Source organism: Pezoporus flaviventris, unplaced genomic scaffold (genome assembly GCF_033815535.1).
Source record: "Pezoporus flaviventris isolate CSIRO_AGI_PZ_B2104156 unplaced genomic scaffold, CSIRO_AGI_Pfla_v1 ptg000034l, whole genome shotgun sequence".
NCBI lineage: Eukaryota > Metazoa > Chordata > Aves > Psittaciformes > Psittacidae > Pezoporus > Pezoporus flaviventris.
In genome coordinates this window covers 2,168,974-2,190,057 of record NW_026892582.1, presented here as the reverse complement: position 1 = coordinate 2,190,057, position 21,084 = coordinate 2,168,974, and the positions used below count along the sequence as shown (strand labels likewise).

The 21,084-nt window shown below is 50.3% G+C and overlaps 1 protein-coding gene across 3 annotated transcripts in view; it reads right to left on the bottom strand.

The window, feature by feature from the left end:
* NTN1 (netrin 1) overlaps positions 1-21,084 on the bottom strand; it is a 96,623-nt gene that overhangs the window by 33,213 nt on the left and 42,326 nt on the right. For 2 of the 3 annotated variants that reach the window (XM_061461953.1, XM_061461952.1), the window contains exon 2: positions 11,796-11,984. The exons of the other annotated variant lie outside the window; for it this stretch is intronic. In XM_061461953.1, coding sequence (XP_061317937.1) covers positions 11,796-11,984 — 189 coding nt within the window. The remainder of the gene's footprint in view (positions 1-11,795; positions 11,985-21,084) is intronic. 3 annotated transcript variants of the gene reach the window in all.

Sequence of the window (21,084 nt, the reverse complement as noted above, 5' to 3'; positions counted from 1 at the left end):
TATATGCACAAATCTGCTGAGGCAGGCCATCGTCCGCTCGAGCAGAGGTGATGGTGCATTTTTCTGCCTTAGCTGAGATTTGGCTGGTTTGGGACTAAAAAATACCTGAAAGCAAGTCTTAGGACTATTCATGGGAGGATGCGAAATGCCCTGCTGTGTCTGGGCCACTGAAGGGTGACAAACAGCATGACAAAAATGCAAATATTTTTCCACCCCTGAGTTTAGGTCAGAGGTATTCCCAGCTGCTGATCTGCCCACACATACGTGTGCTGAAAGGTAAACAGTGGGCTAAATCTCCGGGCTTAGCTCTCTTCAAGTGTGACCTTTTCGGAGAAGGCACCTGAAAGGATCTGCATTTTTATAGAATTAGCATCTTCCTGTTTTGGGGAAGCTGCTTCCTTGGGAGGTCTTCAGAATGATGAAAAATCCATTCGAACAACAAAAACACTCGCTATCACGGGGTGTCCAGATTCCCTCCTGTCACACAGTATCTGCAATAACTCCAGGGCTTCCAGATTTAAAAGCCCAAAGCATGATTGCTTTATATTGCGCCGTGCATGAAGCACTAAACCAGCAATGCATTAAACCTGAAAAAAAATACCTTAATTTGCAGTAGTCATCGGTGAAGGTTCCTGTTCTGAGAAGGAACCTTCTTCAGGAAATCAGTCAGTTTCAAGTATGAAAATAAGTACCCTATAGCCAATGTGCCTTAGGTACGTGTTTATATTTAACCATGCTTTTAAATGCTTTTCCAAAATCAAGGCCAAATTGCCTCCCTTTGATTGCTTTCCTTCTTTCCTCCAAAGACTCCAACTGGAGCAAAAAATGTGGTACAGAAGCTTTCTGCTGGAAAAAAAAAAGCACCAAAATCAAGCTTCTGGTGTGGACGCTTTGATTCAGCAAAATGTCAAAACAACTGAACTGAAATTTTCCTGTCACTTCAAAAGCACAGCCCACGTAACCCTGATGCAGTAAATATATTTCACTTAGTCTTATGGTTTAGTATTTAGAGGTATGGTTCAGACATTATTACTTAAGTAAGCTTTTGTGTAGTTGTAGAACTATTTTCTACTGCTTCACTGTTTTTAGTAACTTGGATACTTTAAATCCTGGTTCCAGTGAACACATCACCCTGCGGAATGCAAGGTGTGTGGAACTGCTGGGGTGAGTTCAGTTGTCCTCCTGTAACTGCAATCCATGTCTAAGGTGACCCCAGGCTAAGGTGTCCCAAAGACTGGACCTGGGCAGGGTTTCTTTAGCAGATTTTGTTTGGCTCCTGTCTTTGGAGAAACAATTCAAAACAAGAGGTGCTCCTTCCTTTGAAGACCTACCCTGGTTACCTGTCTGTGGGCAAGAAGGGCTATGGTCTGGTATCTGTGCACCTGAGTGGTGCGGAGAGGTTTATGCTGCCTTTGGGGATAGGATCCTGCAGGGATGGGCAAGAGCTTATTTAATGACAGCTCCCCAGCACAGGTGGCACATCCCACAAATCCCACAGGTCTGTATCATGGAGAAGAGAAATGATGGTATTCAGTGTGTACCCACCCAGCCTGGCCCCAGCTAGTTTGCTAACCAGAAGCAGAGGTTGAAATGTCTCTGTGTTAACTCTGAATACTAATAATGGCTTACAATATTAACTGTTAACCACTTTGCAATGAGATCGTCAGCTTGTCTGTGATATTGTGAACTGTATTTAGTTCTCCAGAGGATCATGTTCACGCACAATGTCCCTCGGCACATTCTCTTGGAGATTTAAAGGTTTCTTTGCCAGCAGAAAATGAATTCCCCCTTTTATCAGGCAAAGCCAAATAATCTCTTGGTGTTTCACAGTGTCCCTCCTCCTGCGCCGCTTCTCAGGGCTCTCCCATTTCCTCCTCCTGAGCTGGCACTCAGGGAAGCCAAGGGCTTTGGCGCCCTGTAGTTTGGGCCAAATTTCACAGATTAGACCTTGCCTTTGTCTTCTCCTTAACAAGTAACAGACGGGGCCCACAATGCCTCCAGTGAGCAAGAGTCGCTGCTAATCCAGAGAGGGCTTTGAACCACAATAAATCCACTTTTCGGGCAGGCGCACTATGGGCAGGCATTAGTGATACAGACTCAATTATGACAGTGCTTTCCAAAAGGCTTGAATATTCTCTTGTTGAGAAAGTGCTAAAGTTTCTCCTGTCATCTCAGAGCTCCAGCTTTCAGGTGACTGCAGGAGAAGCTGGTGGGGATGCTGAGACACCCAGGGGTGAAGTACTGGGGCTTCCTTCTCCCTGCTTTGCTGGTAGGACTTGGCTTTTGTCATGGAGGATGTCACTGCTTTTATTTTTCCATCAAAAAATGTCAAAACCCCCAGGGCAGCTATGCCCAAGCAGAGAGGCACATTTCCTGGGCATGGTGTTCTTGTGGCTCTAAAGCAAACTAAGGCTCAACTTGCCCTCATGGGAGACATTGCATGAGAAAGAGTGGGTTGGAAAATACTCTTACTGAGGGGGTGGGGAAAGGCAAAAGTTTTCTCCTCCTGATGCATTTTTAGGCTGGCTTCTGAGGAATGAGATTCCAATGGGCATATTCTACCACTAATAATACTTCAATCAAATCTGTCAGCAGAGAAAAAATCTCAGAGATAATGAGGTTGCCACAAGCCTCACAAAATGAGACCACTGGGTAGACGTGAGAGAAGGTCTAGGAAAAGCTCAGCAGGGGGCATCCCTCCAGTGTGCACTGCCCTTACCAGACACCAGAGCATCCACAGTGGAGAAAACCACCAGCAACACTCCTCGTGCCCATGAAAGGTTGCAGTGGGAGCTCCTGGGGCACTGGATTGTGATGATCTGGGAAGTGTGCGTTTAACTGGAAAAGATCCTTTTCTATCAGAAAAAATTCTTCTTGTTTTAGGAGGCTTAAAATCAGAAGAGGGTGTGTGGATGAGCAGGACAGAACTTTGGTTTAATGTTCAGGAGAGAGCCTGGAGAACTTTTCACTGTCAAGAACTGATCTGAGACAGGAAATTATCTCAACAGATTGAAAACATTTAGGGGAAGGCAAATTATTCCTTTTCCCTCCTCTGTCTTGGAGATATGTGAAGGTTTGGCTGCGCAAACAAATTTAGCAACTTTTGTTCTTAGTCTGAGACTTGTGATGGAGAACTGCGCTGTATCTGTTTGTTGTTTGGGGTTTTTTTAATAGAGTGCAAATTCTCCTCTGCTGTGTCGCACCCTGACACTTCTGAGAAGCCACTGTCCAAACCTGCCCCTCAGGATTGCCTACGGAATGTTTCTGCTGAAAAACCAGACTCAAACCACAGTTTTGAAGGTAGTCAGCCCCAGATTTAGCCAGTAAATCTTCTCTAAGGCAGCATCATTGCAAGGACAATGCAGAGCTCCTGTCACAGAAAACACTGTCTACATTTCCCTAATGAGCTGGATCATCCACATGTCTAACCTGGGTTTGGGACTCAGATATGAGCTCCATCTCCCCTTTAAAGGTGCTGGGGGGAAAGTTCCCAGGCTGCAATGGAGAGCTCGAGGTCCTTCAGAGGGTCCCTGGCCGAACCTCCTTGATCACATCTTGGGTCCCTGAAGTCAGTAGAGTGTCTCATCCTGACCCCTCCACACAGTGCTGGCAGTTTCTGCCACTTCTTTTACCCTTTCTGCATGCTTTTTCAGCTCACCCATTTGAAAGCTGTTCCTCCCTCCCTTGCTAAAAGTGATGAAGGTTTCCCACTGCAGTGGAGATGCATCTCTAAACTAGATCACCCAGTGTTGTCCTTCTCCTGGGAGGTGGGGCTTTGAGTCTTGGTCTCACTCATTTGCACAGAAGGAGCAACTGGTGGGTGTCTTTGAGAAAGAGCATATGTGGGAGTGCCACACCTGGGGCATCACCGGGACCCTGGGTGCATCTCTTGTGGGAGCAGGTGCTCCTGGATGCCCTGGGAGTGTTGAGCAGACACATCAGAGCTCTGCTCTGGGGTTTGTGCTGCAGGTCATAAAATCCCAGACTGGTCTGGGCTGGAAGGGACCTTAAGGCTCCTCCAGCTCCAACCCCTGCCATGGGCAGGGACCCCTTCCACTAGAGCAGCTTGCTCCAAGCCCCTGTGTCCAACCTGCCCTTGAACACTGCCAGGGATGGGGCAGCCACAGCTTCTCTGGGCACCCTGTGCCAGCGCCTCAGCACCCTCACAGGGAAGAGCTTCTGCCTAAGAGCTCATCTCAGTCTCCCCTCGGGCAGCTTAAAGCCATTCCCCTTGGCCTGTCCCTACATCCCTTGTCTCAAGCCCCTCTCCAGGTTTCCTGCAGCCCCTTCAGGCACTGGAGCTGCTCTCAGGTCTCCCCTTCAGGAGCCTTCTCTTCTCCAGGCTGACCCAGCCCAGCTCTCTCAGCCTGGCTCCAGAGCAGAGGTCAGGCCCCTGCCTGGTGAGATGCTCTCTCATTTACATCCAGATGTCTTCCCAGCCCCTTTGAAGGCTTCTCAGAAGCCTCTTCCTCAGATCCCCTTCCCTGGTTCAAGTTTGCCTTTAGTGCAAGTTTGTCTCTCCTGGTTTGGCGCTGCCCAAAGGACGCTCCTCTGGCAGAGGGAGCGTTGCTGAGAAGGGCTCTGGAAGTGCCCAAGTGGCTTTTCGGAGGAGAACAGAGTGCCCAGGCCAAGCAGCACCCCCTGCCTCAGCGCTGCGGCAGGGCTGGGGTCACAGCATCCGCCCGGTGCCCCGGGCAACTGCGCTCCCAGGGGAGTCAAGGCATGCAGCAGAACGTGCCTGGGTGGGAGCAGCGTGTGGAATGATTGACTGCTGGAGCCTGGAGGCAGCTGCAGCTGGAGGAGACTTTTGGCATGGAGGTGACTTTGCTCTGATCTTGTCACCGGGCACAGGCAAACCTCTCTCCACAGCAATGTCCCTTGGTGCTCCGCCAGTCCCCGGGGCAGGGTCACCGCACCAGCCCTCTGTGCTTCCTTTGAGCATCCAGGCTTAAATCACAGCCTGCCTGAATATATTCCACTGAAACACACTGTCTGTTTAAATGCTGTTGTACTGTGGGAGGTGGCCCTCATTTGTAAAACCAGGGAGGAGGAAATCAGTGGTAAGTTTCTGGGAGGACCAGACATCAGGATTTTATCCTTGTCCCAGTTAATTTGCATCCAAATAGAGACCAGCTCCAATACTGGATCAGTTCCAGGGGCAGATACAGGGAGGAGCAGAAAGTGACTGCTTCAGCTCACCAGTGGCTACAAACGTGAAGCTGGAACGTGGTATCTGTGGTCCCTATATGTGCTCCCCAGTGCATGGCATCATCCCTGTGTGCTGCGTGGAGGTTGGTGGAGCTTCTCTGGGCTGAGGGAAAGGACTGTGTATGGCTCCAACTTTTGGTTGGCTCCTCGCTGGTGGCTCACATAGATCAGACTTAATTAGAAAGCCCTTGGAAGAGGAAGGCACATGTGCAAGGAAGAGCATGATGAGGGCTGGCACATGGAGCCTCATCTGGACTGAAACTTAGAAAGTGTCTCAGTAGCTGGGTTTGCCACGGGAATATTCCACTGCTGCAACACTGAAAATTCTTCCCACTCCAGCTCGTACAGAAGTGGCTGCTTAATTTGATGTTGCTGCTCATGTGCCATTAAAATCATGGATTTTTAAATTCTGACAAGGGCAGGTATATGTCTTGTGCTGTGCAAAAGTCTTCAGTTAAAAAAACCCAAACCAGTCCTTTTCCATGTTGTCACAGTACAAACTAAACAGTTCAAGAGTTTCTGTAATAATCATGTCCCTTCTTTGCTTTGGGACTCTTCCAGCCCAAGTGGGTGAATGGTGCAGCTCTGCCCTAGCCCCTGGAGGTCCCATGGAGGTGGTGGCACTTGGTGGCAGTGGTAGACAAGCCTCTTGTGCTGCCTGAGGACACTTCCACCAGCAACTTGTGTGCATGGGACAGGGTAAAGCTGCGGTTCTAGAAACTTTCTTCAGCCAGTTTGTGTGCCCAGGGGTTGCTGATGACAAGTTTCAGGTGTAGAAACCATAAATCAATGCTTAGCACTTGTAATAATGGCAATACAAAGAATTATGGGGCCTTGGGGAAGGGGGTAACTAAGGCATAGCCACTAACAAATGTGGTATGGAAATACAGCTAGAAAACTGTTCTCACAGCAGTGGAAGAGCCATATCCTGTGGAGAAAAGAAAGTCGGTGTCTGACAGGTCAATGCCTTGAAAGTCTGAACTTTGGTGACCAAGCCTTGACACAAGAACTGGATACAAGCCCTGCCAGCACTACGAGTTGGCTCATCACTCATCTAAACAGTAGCTTTGTTTGATCTTCAAGAGGAAGAAAAGGAGAAGAGGAAGGGAAGGAAGTTTGATAATTAAGGACAACTCCCTGGGATGAATTAATAGAAAGTATTGCCTTGTGAAACCACAAATGAGCTGGATGGGCACCAAAATGACGTTGCTTTGGGGAGAGGACATCTCTCTTAGGATGCACTTTACCTCCTCCTAAGCTGGACACCAAGGGTAGATCTCCTGCAATGATGCCCAGCAGTGATGGGGTCCCTGAAGTGATGGGAGAGAGCCTGCGGGAGCTGGCAGTTGTTGCAGACAAGGAAAGACTGAGGTCAGGAGTGCTACCAGGAGCCACCACTGGTGGCCCTGCTGGCCCAGGGACCCCTGGGTTAGGGGTTTCAGCCAGGCCACCCTATGTCTTTGGGATGTAAGGTTACCTACCCATCAGCTAGCTGTGGACTGGGGACTGTGGTGGCAGGGAACATCTCTGAGGCTGGAGGGATGCTGACCCCAACTGAAACCTGCAGAGGTGCATCACGGACAGGCTCATCTTCCTGTTATATACTGGGACATGGCCCGTGGGACACCGACAGTGGGACACCAGCGAGCCCGTCCTCAGACTCTGCTGTCTAATGCGGGTTTTACCCCAGCTGCCTCCTGCACCCCAACTTCTCAGCGGGGCTCCAGGCAGCGGGAAGAAATCACATCTCCCCTGGCTTCAGCCTCGTGGAAATGAGCTCTCCGCTCTAAGCTGGTCACGCAGCTCCCTCTATAGTCAGTGGAGAGAGACGGGGGACTCGTCCCACTGTCCCTGTCACCAGGGCTCTGCTCTCCTCTCCAGGCAGCACAAGCAGCCAAAGGGGTTCAGCTGCACCAGTTCCACCCGCCACCTCCCAGATGCCCGAGGAAAAGCTGCATCTGCACCCTTGAAATCAAGGGCCGGAGGCTGAGCCCATGGAGGCAGCACTCAACTGTCTCTGCTTGAACCCAAACTGTCTCAAAAAGCAAATGTCAAATCTTAATCCTTTCTGGGATATGACAAACAGGCAGGTAGGCTGGAAGTGCTTTTCTTTTTTCTTTGCACAAGCCATTAAATAATCCTTCAACGCTGATGGAAAGGTGCCAGGCTCAGCACTGGGGAGACCGGAGACCCCATTCTCTACCAAAACATAGAGCACTAACAAATGTGACCTCTCCAGGTGCCAAATCCTGCCCCTCCACAAGGCATTTGCTCTGGCAGCCTCAGCACAAGTGAATTCATAACACATATCATTTGTCAGCTTTTCATCAAAAAGTGTGTAAATCCTTTCCCCCAAGTGCAGAGCTGTTTCACAGCCAGGCTATAAAATCCTGCAGAGTCTCTGTTCCAATAGAATGACATTAGTGCCAATAGTCTGGCAAATATCAGGGTGAATTTAATCAAAAGAACTAACACTGGGGCCCTGATTCCCAGTGGCCCATGACAGAGCGGAGCGGACAGGGGTTTGCTGGACTGAGATGTGGAATTTCACTCAACATCATCTGGAGCAGAGGGAAAGCAGAAGGAATGGAAAGCAGGGCTTCAGCATTCTGGGAACTCTTCACGCTCCCACAAAAATCAGCGAGAAAAGAGGACTTCACCGTTGTTATGAGTTTTAGAAGGTGAACACGCAAAGTTTCATCTAGCTGGGGCTTGGATTTGATGGCTCTGGCAGAGGAGAGGGCATCCTGTTGCGATGAGCCCATCCGTGCCCCTCGGTGGAGGAGCGGCACCACTACTGGAGTCTTCCAGCCCCAGTGTCCCTGTCCGGGGCCATGCAGAGATCAGTTGTGCGGTCTGACCACAAAACCCCTGAGCCCTTGCTTGAGTAACTGGTGTCCCTGGGCTCGTCTGACCACCCACCCGCAGCAGGCACGGTGCTCCATCAGCTCCCAGTTCCAGCCTGGCAGGCGCTGGCGCATTCCCAGCGTTGCCACTTCATGCAATATCTCCGCTCCATCTGTCATCAATTCCTTTGCATGTGGTTTGCAGACTCCATGCCCTGCTCTGCCTGTTGCTGGCTCTGCAACAGGGCATCGCTGGGGACTGTCAACGGTTTATCAGGCTTGCAAGGAAATAAATGGAACGGGGGAGGAACGTGGCATGGCCCCAGTGCTTATAACCATCAGGGTGACAGTGATCCATAAATCCAAAAACCTGTGCTGCTGAGACAACCCTTGATCATAAAAAAAATCTTTTAATTAAAGATCATTATACTTTTGGCCATTAGAAAAGCACCCAGCCATCTGCTGGGGCAGGAGGACACTGCCCAGCTCCAATTTCTGCTCCCCCTTTGCTGCCTGAGCCTCCCACCGTGCCCTGTGACACACACAGAATTCTGTGGCATTTTCTTTTTCTCCAAGTTAAAAGAAAAAGAAAAAAGTTGACCTTGTGCAAACATTTCTGCTATTTTTGCACAAATAACAAATCCAACTGTTGGAAATAAAGCGAGTCATGCCTCTGTGATTTTCTGATGTTAGACGCTTTATGAATTGAGGTACATAACCCAGTGCATAGGATGGGATGAGAGATGGGAAGCACAGATGAGAGGAAAGTCAGTTTAGCTGGATGTGTCTGTTAGGCTGAATTAATACCAAAATCTCTTTGGCAGTTCTTTCATGGACCATTTGCAATGAGCTCACCCAAGCTCGTGCACGCTTGCTGGCGGGTAAGCGTGCTGCATGCTTCCTTGGCAGCTCCTGACCGGCTCATGAGGCACCAGGGCTCTAGGAGATGCATTTGTTTAAATGTTATGTGTGGGACATGAACGGAGCAATGCGATGGTTGAATGAATCAAGTCTTACAGAGAAAACACAGTCTGCTGGGTGAGATGAGACATGAGGCAACTGTGAGGGAGATGGCAGATGCTACAGGATGGTTAATTCCTTAATTCTAAACACATTTGGTCAAGATGAGACTCTGGGAGAGGTTTGCCCATCGGCAGATGGCTCGGTGAGATGATGAATTAATACTGTTATCAATGGGGAAATGGTGAGGTTGTTACATGGCAGGGTTTGGGTTTAAAAATGTTTTTTAGAAATGCCTTTAAAAACAACTTTTGAAAGATTGTTTCCAACAATTATTTCAGAACAGCCCCTGAATCCGGGAAGCAAAACAGGGAACATGAAATCCCCTGTGTCAGAGCAGAGCTCAGGAAAATGAAGTTTCAAAGGAATGCCTTTGCTGCAGGAAACTTCATTTCGCTCGCTTTTGTATAGGACGATGGATTACGCCAACAATAAACCATTCCGGCTACTGTGAAATTGTGCTAATAGGCTGTGGGTCGGGGAGCTGCTCATGCATCAGCATATTTATTACATACCTTTGTATCTGTTAGCTCCAATAGCCACAGTTTTGTTAGAAACCATGGGGGGCTGGAGAGCTATTTAAATTTGGCGGTCTCAGATTTCAAGAGCAGGAGGCAGGAGATGGAAAAAGGACAATTGCAAAGAGCATTTAATGGAGTGAATGACCCAGCAACTGGGAAATTCACCCTTCCACAGTGCTGAATGCCTCCTGAAGGCCAGCACACACCTTCTTGCATGCTTGTTTGGGGAAACCGAGGCACAACATGGCTCTGAGGTCTCCCTCCCACAGGTACCACCTGCACCCGGCTGTGGGTTTTGGGTACAACCGCTATGCTACCAGCCAGGGAACAGCAAGGATAAATGGGCAGGAGATGGGGAGCGGGCTGCCTAGCTGAAGAGGAGAGCTGGAAAAAGCAGGAGCAAGGAAGGGCCTGGGAAATGCTGAAGTCAATGAGACAGAGATGGGTACGTGTGGTCATCACTGCCAACACAGGGCAGGGACTGCCTTTCCCAGGGTGGAAAAGCTGGGGATGGACAGGAGATGGGATCTGCCCTACCCTCCAGCTGAGCATCCCCTCTCTGGACTGTGCCGCTGTGCAGATCCCTACTGATGCACAGTGATCTGGCGGCTAGGAAAAAGCACTTATCTCCCACAAATCCCACCAGATCCCCAGGAGCTCCCATGCTGAGGAGGCAGCCAGGATAAACCAGAGCCCTGGGAAGAAGTGAGCTGTGCTTGTGCAGGGCAGGGAATTCCCACCACCACCCCAAACCCCTTTCTGCGGAGCAGGAAGGTCAATGAGAATCAATCTCTGGTCATCAACAAGTGCCAGTTTGAGCATGCCGCTGCCCCAGGGTGATGGATACCCGCCTGCAGCACTGCCCGGCCCGTTCCAGAGAAGCCTTCACAATCTCTGTTTGCCTCAACCTAATGCACTGTTGTTCCTTCAGCTGTAGCCCGGCTGGGAAAGCACAAACATGAACATTAGGACACAAATCCACTCGGCAGTGGCTGGCAGCTTGCTCCAGAGTGGAGTCCAGATGGGATATGAGTGTTGGGGCTGGCCTGGGAAGTGGCTCTGCCCAAAAGGGCAGCTCCTGACCTCCTCCAGAGCCATGGGTTGGGTTAGCATCCCACCAGCCCTTGTTGGATGGAGCTGTCAGTATCTTCCATGCAGGGCAGGTTGAAAAGGGCTCACTGAGATAGTCTTTATAAGGTGAAAAGGGAGAAGTTGGGTCATCTAAAGCTGTGATTTCTTTTTCTGCTTTGGCACAGAGCGTGTTTGTTCCCAGTGGAAAAAAAAACAACCCAAAATAAAAAAATACCCCAAAACTAAACAAAAACATGAAGGAAGAAGTGTTCTCATTAAAAAATAGGGAATGCTGAAGACCCAAATCTTTCCAACCAAAAATACCCAGCTCAGGCCAAAAAGCTTTCCATTTCTCATTGAAACGAGTCTTTAAAGAGAAAAGAGATGAAGTTTTCTGCAGGAAGGCCCAGCATCTTCTAATCTGCTTTTTTTTTTTTTAATGTTTGCTTGATTCTTTTAGCTGTGTCTCAGGTTCAGGATTTAAATCTCTTCCAGCAGACATCCGAGAGTTAAAAGAGTTCACTTGCAGAATTTGCTCTTATTGCTGCTCTGCCCCAAGCCCCGCTCACTCTGATGGCCAGTAAGCATCAAAAAACTCCATTTGTGGAGCTCAAAGTGAAATTGATTCCTCTTCTACTGTTCTCACCTTTCCCCCATTCACTGTGGGATGTTGTGTGTGTGGGTTAAGTGCTGCCTGTCCCCAAGCAGCACTGGGGTGAGGGTGGAGGATGGGAGCAGGAGATGGGCTGATTTAAGGCACTACATCTGACCCCATACCTGGGAATTTATGCAACTGTGCCCTTACATGCGTGATGACCAAGTTATCTGCAGTTGTTGGAGTGGATGTAGCACAAGTTTCAAGTGATAAAACCTGAAATAATTTGAAGTCATCCTTACCAGTGAGGACTTCTTGTATATTGGTAGCCTTGTCCTCACTAGGAGGATGGGAACACCAGGGAGAGGTGATGGCAAGGAACTCGGTGGCGAGAAAAGTCCTTTCAAGGGATTGGTTTGAGAGAGGGAGGAGCAGGAGAGTTTGGCGAGAGCAGGAGCTGCGGAAGCAGGAGCAGCAGGAAGTGGCTGAAGAAGAAGCTGTGTGGTCCCAGCCAACCCACCCCTAACCCCGTACCTTTGCAGGCCTTGCGGTGGGAGATGGGCTTGCTGAGGTCCCGGTAGAAGCCCTCCTTGCAGTAGTGGCAGTGCCGCCCGGCAGTGTTGTGCCGGCAGTTGAGGCACACGCCGCCGCTCTTGCGCCCGGACAGCTTGTAGAGCTCCATGTTGAAGCGGCACCGCCGGGCATGCAGGTTGCAGTTGCAGGCTGAGAGAGGTGAAGAGAGGAGACCATCAGCATCTGCACCATCCATGGAGGTGCCAACCCCAGGAGAGCCGGTGTGCATGGGGCTGGGCACCCTTAGGGTCCTACCGGGATGTCAAAGGATGGGATGCACTGGTGGCACCTCTGGCTATGGGAAGATAACTGCTAACCCACATCCCTCCTCTGCCAGTTCTGTGTGGTGAGTCCAGCTTTTTGGAGGGGAAGCTGAAGTTGCTGAGACCTCGTTTCACCACTGTGACTTGCAACAAATATGCCTTTTGCCTCTCCCCATTCTTACTGTGGATTAAAAGCTGTGTGCTGGCAGAGCTGTGAGGGCAGGGAGCCCATGCATGATTAGGAAATGGCAGTGCACAAGCCCTCAGCTGCTCCTCCAGCTTTGTGGCAAGCGCTTTGTCCCATGCAAGCACTGCTCATCTCTCTTCTCATCTGCTCTTGCACTGTGGTGCTTCATAGAATCATAGACTCATGGAATGGTTTGAGTTGGAATGGACCTTAAAGCTCATCCAGTTCCAACCCCTGCCACGGGCAGGGACACCTTCCACTAGAGCAGCTTGCGCCAAGCCCCATCCAACCTGGCCTTGAACACTTCCATCATGCTTCTGTTGGTACAATCCCCTCCAAACGCTGTGAATCCCCCTCGTCCCAGATGTTCCCAGCATTCCCACTCTCACCACTCCTGACACGTGTGTGTCCGAACCCCAGATATAATTTCAAGCCCTTCCTAGGTAACTTCTCCCCTGTCTTTCCTTCCCGTGCTTGGTACACGTAGAACAGGGTTCTGTTACATGTCTACATCCCCGAACAGGCCGATAAAGCCTCACCTCTGGCTCTACATCTCTCACCCCACCACTGGGACAGGGCCGGCCTGGCGCCCAGGTCGTCAAACACCAAAAAGTCTCCCTCTGCTTTGATTGCACGTGCTGTGACTGAACCTGCCTGGAGAGTCCCCACCATATGCAACCTAATGTCAACACAAGGACTGTTTTAACAGGGGGCCTTTGCAAAGGACAGGACTTCAAAAGCTCGACCCCTCGCCTGCCTCTCCCCAGAGCTGTCACTGGAGCATCAAGAGGCAGAGGCTGGGGCTCTGTGCTTTGCTGAGAATTTTATAGCTTGTTTTCTTTTCCCTTTGCTTTTATTTGCTCTTCACCCCTGAACAATGCATCTGTGCAATGCCAACCCACAGCTGGGCCTCTTCGGCTCAGCACGAAGGTGTCACGGCTCTGGGCTTGTCACCTTCCTTCAGAGTACAGACATCTTAATCCCTCATTCCTTCCTGTTTACCTTATGGTGCTTACCCAAGACAAAGACATGTTATATTTGCTTAATTATCAAATTTCAGACCAGAAAATTACAGTGCAGTTCCGGATTATTTATCAGGAACAATCCCCAGCTAACTCACGACATGAAAGCAAAAGGGAGAGAAAAATCCTCCGGGCACGTCCAACCAGCAGGATGGAGGCTGTTCCCTCCGTGCTTTGCTACCTGAATTCCTCTGGCTAACGCAGTGAGGCCAACTCATGTCTCCACCAAATGCTGGCAGAGCAGGAGAAGCAGCCACCAACGTGCTAATGGTGAGAAGAGAGGCCTGGGAGCGATTTGCCTGCCGTGAGAAAGTGAGATTCCTGACAGCGAGCAGGGTCAGGGCTTTGCGCTGTGGTTTGCCTCGCCTTAGATGAGCCCACCAGAATGTGGGTGCATTTGTCATCTCCCAGAACAGGAGGGAACCATCAAGGAGACCGGAGACACAGCTCCTGCGTGCAGAGGGAATTGCGGCAGTTTAGACCTGGACACATCGGCTGATGCTGCGAATGCACTTAAATACCCTGTTTGCAGCTAAAAGAAGTGCAGGGGCATGCACAAGGTGCTTTCTGCAACCCCCTTGTAGATTCTTCCCCTTCCGTCTCACTCTCAGGAAAAGCACTTTGTGCTTTGCCAGGAGTGCTCAGCTATGCCATCCTTTCCTCATGGCGTGCCAAGGAGCCTCTGTCACCACGATGGCTGCACCACAGACAGCATTGTACAGAGCATAGAATTATAGAATCCCAGACTGATTTGGGTTGGAGGGACCTTAAAGCTCGCCAGCTCCAACCCCTGCTACGGGCAGGGACCCCTTCCACTGGAGCAGCTTGCTCCAAGCCCCTGTGTCCAACCTGCCCTTGAGCACTGCCAGGGATGGGGCAGCCACAGCTTCTCTGGGCACCCTGTGCCAGCGCCTCAGCACCCTCACAGGGAAGAGCTTCTGCCTAAGAGCTCATCTCAGTCTCCCCTCTGGCAGGTTAATAGGGGATTGGAGGCGATTCTTGCCCTGCAGAACACGAGCTGAGCTTTTGGAAAGGGGATGGCATTTTTGAAGTCCCAATACTTGTTTTACAGAAAGGACTCAGTGATGGTTCCCTACAGAGCCTTCCCTCAGGCATGGACCAGCTGAGAGGTGCATCAGGCTTGCAGCATGAAGGATGTCTTCTTGGATGTAGCTAACCACCAAGGCAACACCTGTATCAATGGCTTGGCCTCAGGGCTCAGCTCAAGCAGAAGAAAGGAAGATTTAACTCCGGCAGCCTGAAGGTCTGTCCTCCCTGCTGTAGCCTGCGACCACATCTCCATCGTTCAAAACCTCAAGACTCACTAGCAGCTCTGCCTTTGGTGCTGCAAACCACAGGATTTAGTCCCTGTTGACTAACATGAGAAGGCATTTCTCCAGGGGGTGGCTTGGCCTCACAGAAGACCTCATTCTTCCTTAAATCTGGTAGAAATGCATGTTTTCCAAAGAGCATGAAAGCTCACTTCCTCCTAAAACTCCTTTTTTAGGAGCGCTGGACTTGATACTTGAGTGTTTTGCAAGACTGCATTGGCAAATCCCTTTTTAACATTCAAAGCTGAGCCCACCCGAAGAGTGAGTGAAAATCTTCACATTTCCCTGGGCTGCTTGATAAGCAGAAATGCTTTTGCAAAGCCAGGAAAGGAAAACTCCTGGGGTTTTCTCAAGATCCTTGCAAATATTTCCACTGGTCCCACCAGGCCGAAGCTGCGCAGGAATGTGGAGGAGTAAGTGGAGTGTGCAGAGCTGCCTGCAGCCCTGCTCCCAGGATCCATTGTACACTGATCTTCCAGGGGTGGGAAAATCCAGTGTCTGGAGAAGGGAAGAAGCCGAACCTCACGAGAAGCTGCATGTTGCTCCCCAAAACATCTGTCCCTGTCCTCATCCAGAGAAGAGGACCTCATTTGTGTAGCTTCAGGAGCAAGTGAGTGAGCTGGGAGAAGGTGTAGGCTGGTAGAGCCCCTCTCCATAGCCAGCATCCCGGGACTTGGCATCCCTGTGAGCTGCCCACAAGCACCCCAAGCAGCCAGGCAGTGATGGCCACTTCTCCACTGTGACTGTTCAGATTCGTTTGGCTCTGTTAGCTTAGCCTTGGCTCTGTCCCTTCCTTCCAGCTGCACTCCCAGGGCTCTGAGGACATCCGCTGGGCAACAGCTGCCTCCCAACCCCATCACATAGAGCTTTTCCATCATTCACCTCCTCCTAATCCACCTGTTTGTGCAGACAAGGTGCCAAACCAGCTAAAAGAGAGTGGGTTTAGTTGAAATTACTGCCTCCTGGGCTCACCCTGAATGCTTGGGTGCTGAGTGGCCAGTGCTGTGCACTGCTGGCTACCAGCCAGGGCTAGCTGGCAGTTCAGTCTGTATGTAGCCTGATGTGTTTGCAGATGCCCAGTGGGAGAGGGTTGGTCCAACAGAAGGAAAATAGCCATCCTATTTTTCCCTGACAATAGGACATAGGAATGAAAGAATTAGGGCAATGAATTTAATGTCCCATCTTGGCGTCAGAAAGTCCTTGCTGGGACGATGTTGGTACAACGTCATGATGGGATCCATCAGGCTGGTCCTGCCCCCTCAGAGGAAACCAGCAGTGGGGGCCCAGAGATGCTTATGCAGACAATGCCTGATCCCACCACTGTTGCCTTGAGCTGGCCGTTGGGACCGACAGGAACCCATCAGCAGATCGTGATGCTTATGGATCCCAGCTCCAGATCTGCATGTGGTGCTGGTGCCGCGGGCAGGGTGTGCGGCTCTCCCAGCCACGTTTCCCTGGACAGAGTTGCTCAGGAAATGCGGCTCCCGCCCACCCTCTGCCTTGCCCAGTGGTTAATCCCCTGCTGTGCTAAAGCATTTTGCCTCCTTCCTAACATGAATTTGCCTGGCTTTAATTTCCAACCATTGCTTCTTGGTTTGAATTTCTCTGCCACAGTAAGTGCTCTTTAGCAACCCATCTTTTCTTTCTATGAATGCCTGCGCCAGCTGCAATAAAAATCACCTCCCAGTATTGGCATCACCTATGCTCCCCACGCTTTGCTATTCAGCCAGTGGAGAGGACACCCCTGCATGGGCTGCAGCCCCAGCTACGGCAAGAACATGTGCCAGGTGCTGAGACTCTCCAATAAAAGGTTTTGGCTCCAAATGCTCAGATAAGCCCAGTGCTGCTGTCTCCTGCTCTCTTCTTTCTCTTAGTTTGCCAAGGACCTCACAGGCCTTTTGTTCGCTAACTTTATTGCACACAGATGTACAGAGCTTCATCAAACAGTCTCTACCTGGGCCGCCAGGCTATGATATAAATAACCAGGTATCACTTAAACACAGATGTTTAGGAATCTGGGGAAGGTTGGGGCGGAAAAGAGGAAAGCTGTGGATTCAAGATGGGTGAAGAAACCACAGCAGAAGCATCTCCACATTAAAAACTGTGGCTTGGCCAAATGAATCTGTCGAAGAAGGTCAAGGCAGGCAGGATTTTCCATATGGGAGAACTAATGGAGATATGTGAATGGGAGGTGCTGGAGCTGTGTGGTGGGAACTAGTTGTGGCCTTTTGTGCTGCTGTCCTGTCCCCCAGGCCTCACGTCCCAGTGCCCTGCGTCTCCCAGGACACATTCCTCTCCGTGGTTTTCATTCAGCAATGACAATGCTGCCTTTTCAAAAGACCCCACCCTTCCAGAACTTATATTTTGGCAATTTTCAAAATGCAAATTGCTTTTTAAAGAAACAAAAACCCCAAAACATTCTGTTTTAATTTTTGCAAACAATAATTCAGGGGAGGGGGGAAGGGAAAGGGGAGGATAGAAGAAGCCAGGGGCTGAAAGAGATCTCTAAATTTGACTTGAATTTACAAGGAATCTCAGTCTCTTTAAAACTGTCCTTTTCTCAGATAAGTTTTTTTGTCAGGGAATTGCTAGGTCAGCCTGAGCCATTATTTCCCTTCTGCCTGGGTAAGCCTCAAGTGTATCTTCCCAGCTGCTGAGAGGGGCACCCTGCCCATGCTCATGTGGGAAAGGGCTTTGCTCCCAGGGGAGCAAAGTACCCTCAAGGATAGTATTTGTGAGGGCCATATTGGTTAAGGAAACAGCTACCCTTAAATCAAAGAGAGAGGATAATGGAGATGAGCAGCCAGAGCCAGCGGAGCCCTGTCTGCTTGCTGGACTGAGAGGTGAAGAGAAAGCCCTGAAGGAGACAGCAGGAGGGTGTCCCAGGTTCCTCATAGCATCACGTTCCTTCACACTGGCTGATTTGAGGTTTGGGATCAGCTGGCACGAGCCTAGAGCTGCTGGATGCATCCCACACGGCTGCATGCTGCTGGACCCCTTGGGTCCCACATGGGCTGCCAGGATTATGGCCGGTGAGTGATCCTGGGCGGTGCAGCCCTGCAGGGATGTCCCCTGGGGTGCATGAACACTGCCTGAGCTGGGGAGATTCCTTTGCGTGCACTGACGAGTCTGGGTTAGGAGCAGGGTCGAAATGGCTTTGGTTTGCTCAAGCTAACCCACTGAAGGGGAAAGCCACCCGGGTGCTGTGGCTGCGAGGGGGACACACAGGGTCTGTGCCAGGGCCCAGGTTGTCCTGACAGTCAGAGCAAAAAGAAGGAGGAAAGTGTGCGGACACAGCACAAAATAGGCAGCTGTGGCTGGCATTGTCCATGGAACCAGAGCCGCAAACCTGGCTGTAACAAAGGCATGTGTATGTTGGAAGGGGTGGAAAGGAAAGCCCCATTCTTGGTGGTCTGTCCCAGAGACCTGCCTCTGCTGGAGCTGAAAGCTTTCTGGGCAGCCCCCTCACTCTGACCTGCTCCCCACAAGGCCAAATGATTCTCACCCCTCTCCACACACAAGAAACTCCCCTGAAAGCAAGGAAAGGTCAAACTGCAAATGGAGGTGAAAAGAGAGAGAGGGATCCTGAGGAGAGACACTCAGAAAATCCTCCTGGTGGCACAAAAAAGGGGGGTGGGAAAAGGAGGCTTTTCCATGTACGAAAAACCTGAGGAATGGCAATTCCGCAGGAAAGCTGTGGACAAGGTGGCTTCAGGGTGATGCAGGACATCCCTGTGGATACTGCACACCTCAAGTGCCCTTCACGTCCCACTTTGCTCAGTTCCCAAACTCCTGCGTGCCCCAGGGAATGGAGATGTCCCCATGTCAACACTGGTCCAGCGAAGTATAACAACGCTCTGCAGTGCTGAAGCCCAAGTTGGTAATGGCAACATTTACACCTGCCTGAGATTTCCAATGGTAAGATCCTTGCTTTCTTTCACATCAAAAAATGCCAAACTGCCTGTTTGGGCTGAGATGCCTGGGAGTGAGTGTCTGTGTCAGGCTGAATGCTTCTAGAAAAGTTCCTGCTCAAATGATTCAGCTGTTAATGAGAAACAAGGCTTGTGAAAAATAGTTCTGTGCCAATGCTAACAAATCTGGGGATTACTTCCCTTAAAGAAAATCTATTGCTCTTGTATCTGAAGCCAAGGCTTAAAAAGAAAAACATTGCTCCCTGGTAGGGATGTGTCTTTTTGTGTCCCTTAAGAACTGCTCAAGCTTGGCCAAGTTTCTAAGTCATTGAAAACGGGACATGTTTGGTCACAGCTGGTGAAGTTCTGCAGCTAAATTCCCTAAGATCTGATTTTCACTGACCAAACCAAGCTCAACACCACATCTGTGGAGACAGGACAGTAGATGCCTGGCCTGATGTGGTCTCTCAGGTGCTGAGTGTGGCAGTGCCAACCGCCAGTGCTCCTTCTGGCCTGCAGTAGGAGATTCACCTCTGTACATCAGATCTCCCCAATGGACCCTTTCCCTGCCATGGTCATGGGCAGATCATCAGCAGGAATGGTGAACTTGTAGCAGATGCAAGGAGCGGGTAGAAGAAGCAAATGCAAAACAGCAGAGCTTGATGGATACATCCTCTTCCACATTTATTAATTCCAGACTGGACTGGAGCACCAAAATCTCACTAGGTATTCCCTGCCTGTCCATGTGGGATTTCTGACCCTGCAGGAAGCATCAGAGGAGCAAGAGCAAGACTTACTCCAGGGAGATTTACAGCTCTGAGATGTTCATTATGAGCCAGATTTTAACAGTCTCTGAGCAGTGGTGATCTCTCCATTGCTCGCAGGCACACGTGGCAAACAGCTGCTTGGGTCCTACTGATTTCCGTATGCCTGCCTTGAGCCCTCAAAAGCATTTCCAGTGACCTGTGATGGCTCCTTGAAAGCCACCAGGCAGCTGACTGACAATGAGGATAGATGGGAAACCTGTGGGCCTGTTTGCATTGAAATGCTGAGATTTGTGACAGCCTCTCATCCAAGGCATTTTATCCCAAGACAAAAGCAGTCTTACTCAATACAGGATGAAAATCACAAAGCAAGCCTAGCCCCTGGTGCAGCACACGTGGTTGTACTCAAAGTGCCTGGAGATGTGCTGTAAATCATCCTTGTTTCCTCCAGCGAGTGTGCTGGGACGGGACATGGGCTGCTCTTAAGTGCAGACTCAAGTCTTCTTCTATTTAGAGTCCCTCTGAAAGCTGTCTGGAGATGAGGGCTTCAGCCTCGCAGTCTACATCATGAGCCTGCCTCAAGGACTCTGAATGTGGGGTGAGAGCTCCCAGGGGACCTCACCTGGGGGTTGATCAGTGGCTGGGAAGAACACAGGCAAAGCATGTGCCAGGCTCCCCTGCTGAGGTCCCAGCACGGCCCATGGAGCAATGGTGCTCCCAGGCACATGCTGGGTGATGTAGGAAGAGCTCCCTTTTCTTTAGGAGCTGTGGGATTTGATCAGATTTGCTTTGCAAATCAGGTTGTGCAGGAAGTTCTCAGTTAAGCTTCAGCCTGGGAAGAGCTAAATGCTTCATTCCTTTGAGAAAGAAAAAGTCGGGAAGTGAACTCTTTATTTCAGCCCTGGAGATTATACCAGGCTGTCATCAGCTTGCTTTATTCAATTGCACCATCCAAATCCAGCCTCCTAAAGTTGTAAATACTTTGAAATGAGTTGTTTGCATCCGGTAATTCATCCAGATGCCATCCGAAGGCAGGGGCTAAGGGCAGAGCTCACCCGACAACCTCTGGGTTATCAGGCAAAGCCCAGAGGCCCCCTCTGACCACCCCGCTGAGCTCCGAGGTGTGAGTTAAGTGTCGATGTTTGTTTAGAGTCTGAGGGGAATCCACTTGGGAACAATTTATCCACTTAGGCTCTGGCCTTGTGGTTTCCCTCTTATCTGGTACAGATCTCAGCAGCAGCTTTCCTCCAACTGCTGCAGGGCTTGTACTTCAAGAAGACCTTTCTCCTTTCTATCCCACGCCATGGTGCTTACCTCCTACCTGCCCAGTATGCTAACCTCAGTGAGTTATGAACTGCGGCACGTTGAGGAGATGCTTTCCAAGAAGCCAAAAGCAGCATCCCAGACCCAAGTGTTTGGTCTCATCAATACTTCTGTGCTTTTGTAAAACCAGAGCTCTGCAGCTCAACAGGAGGGCACATAGTGACGGGGATCTGAACACTGCAAACCTCAAAGTGATGCTCCAGCATCAGCCCAGGACAGGAGCCAGCACACCCAGTGCACAGGCCATCACTGCCCCAGCCCAGCACATATTCCTGTATGTTTTGCTATATTTCTGATACAGGAGTCTATCAGCCACTTGAGGGTTAATGCCAGAGCAGAAACAGATATTGAAAGAACTTTCACATTCAGAGCAAAGGTTGCTCACAATGCAAAAGGCCTGATAATGCAACGAACCAGCAGCGAGTCATGAGGTTTTAAAATCCATATTA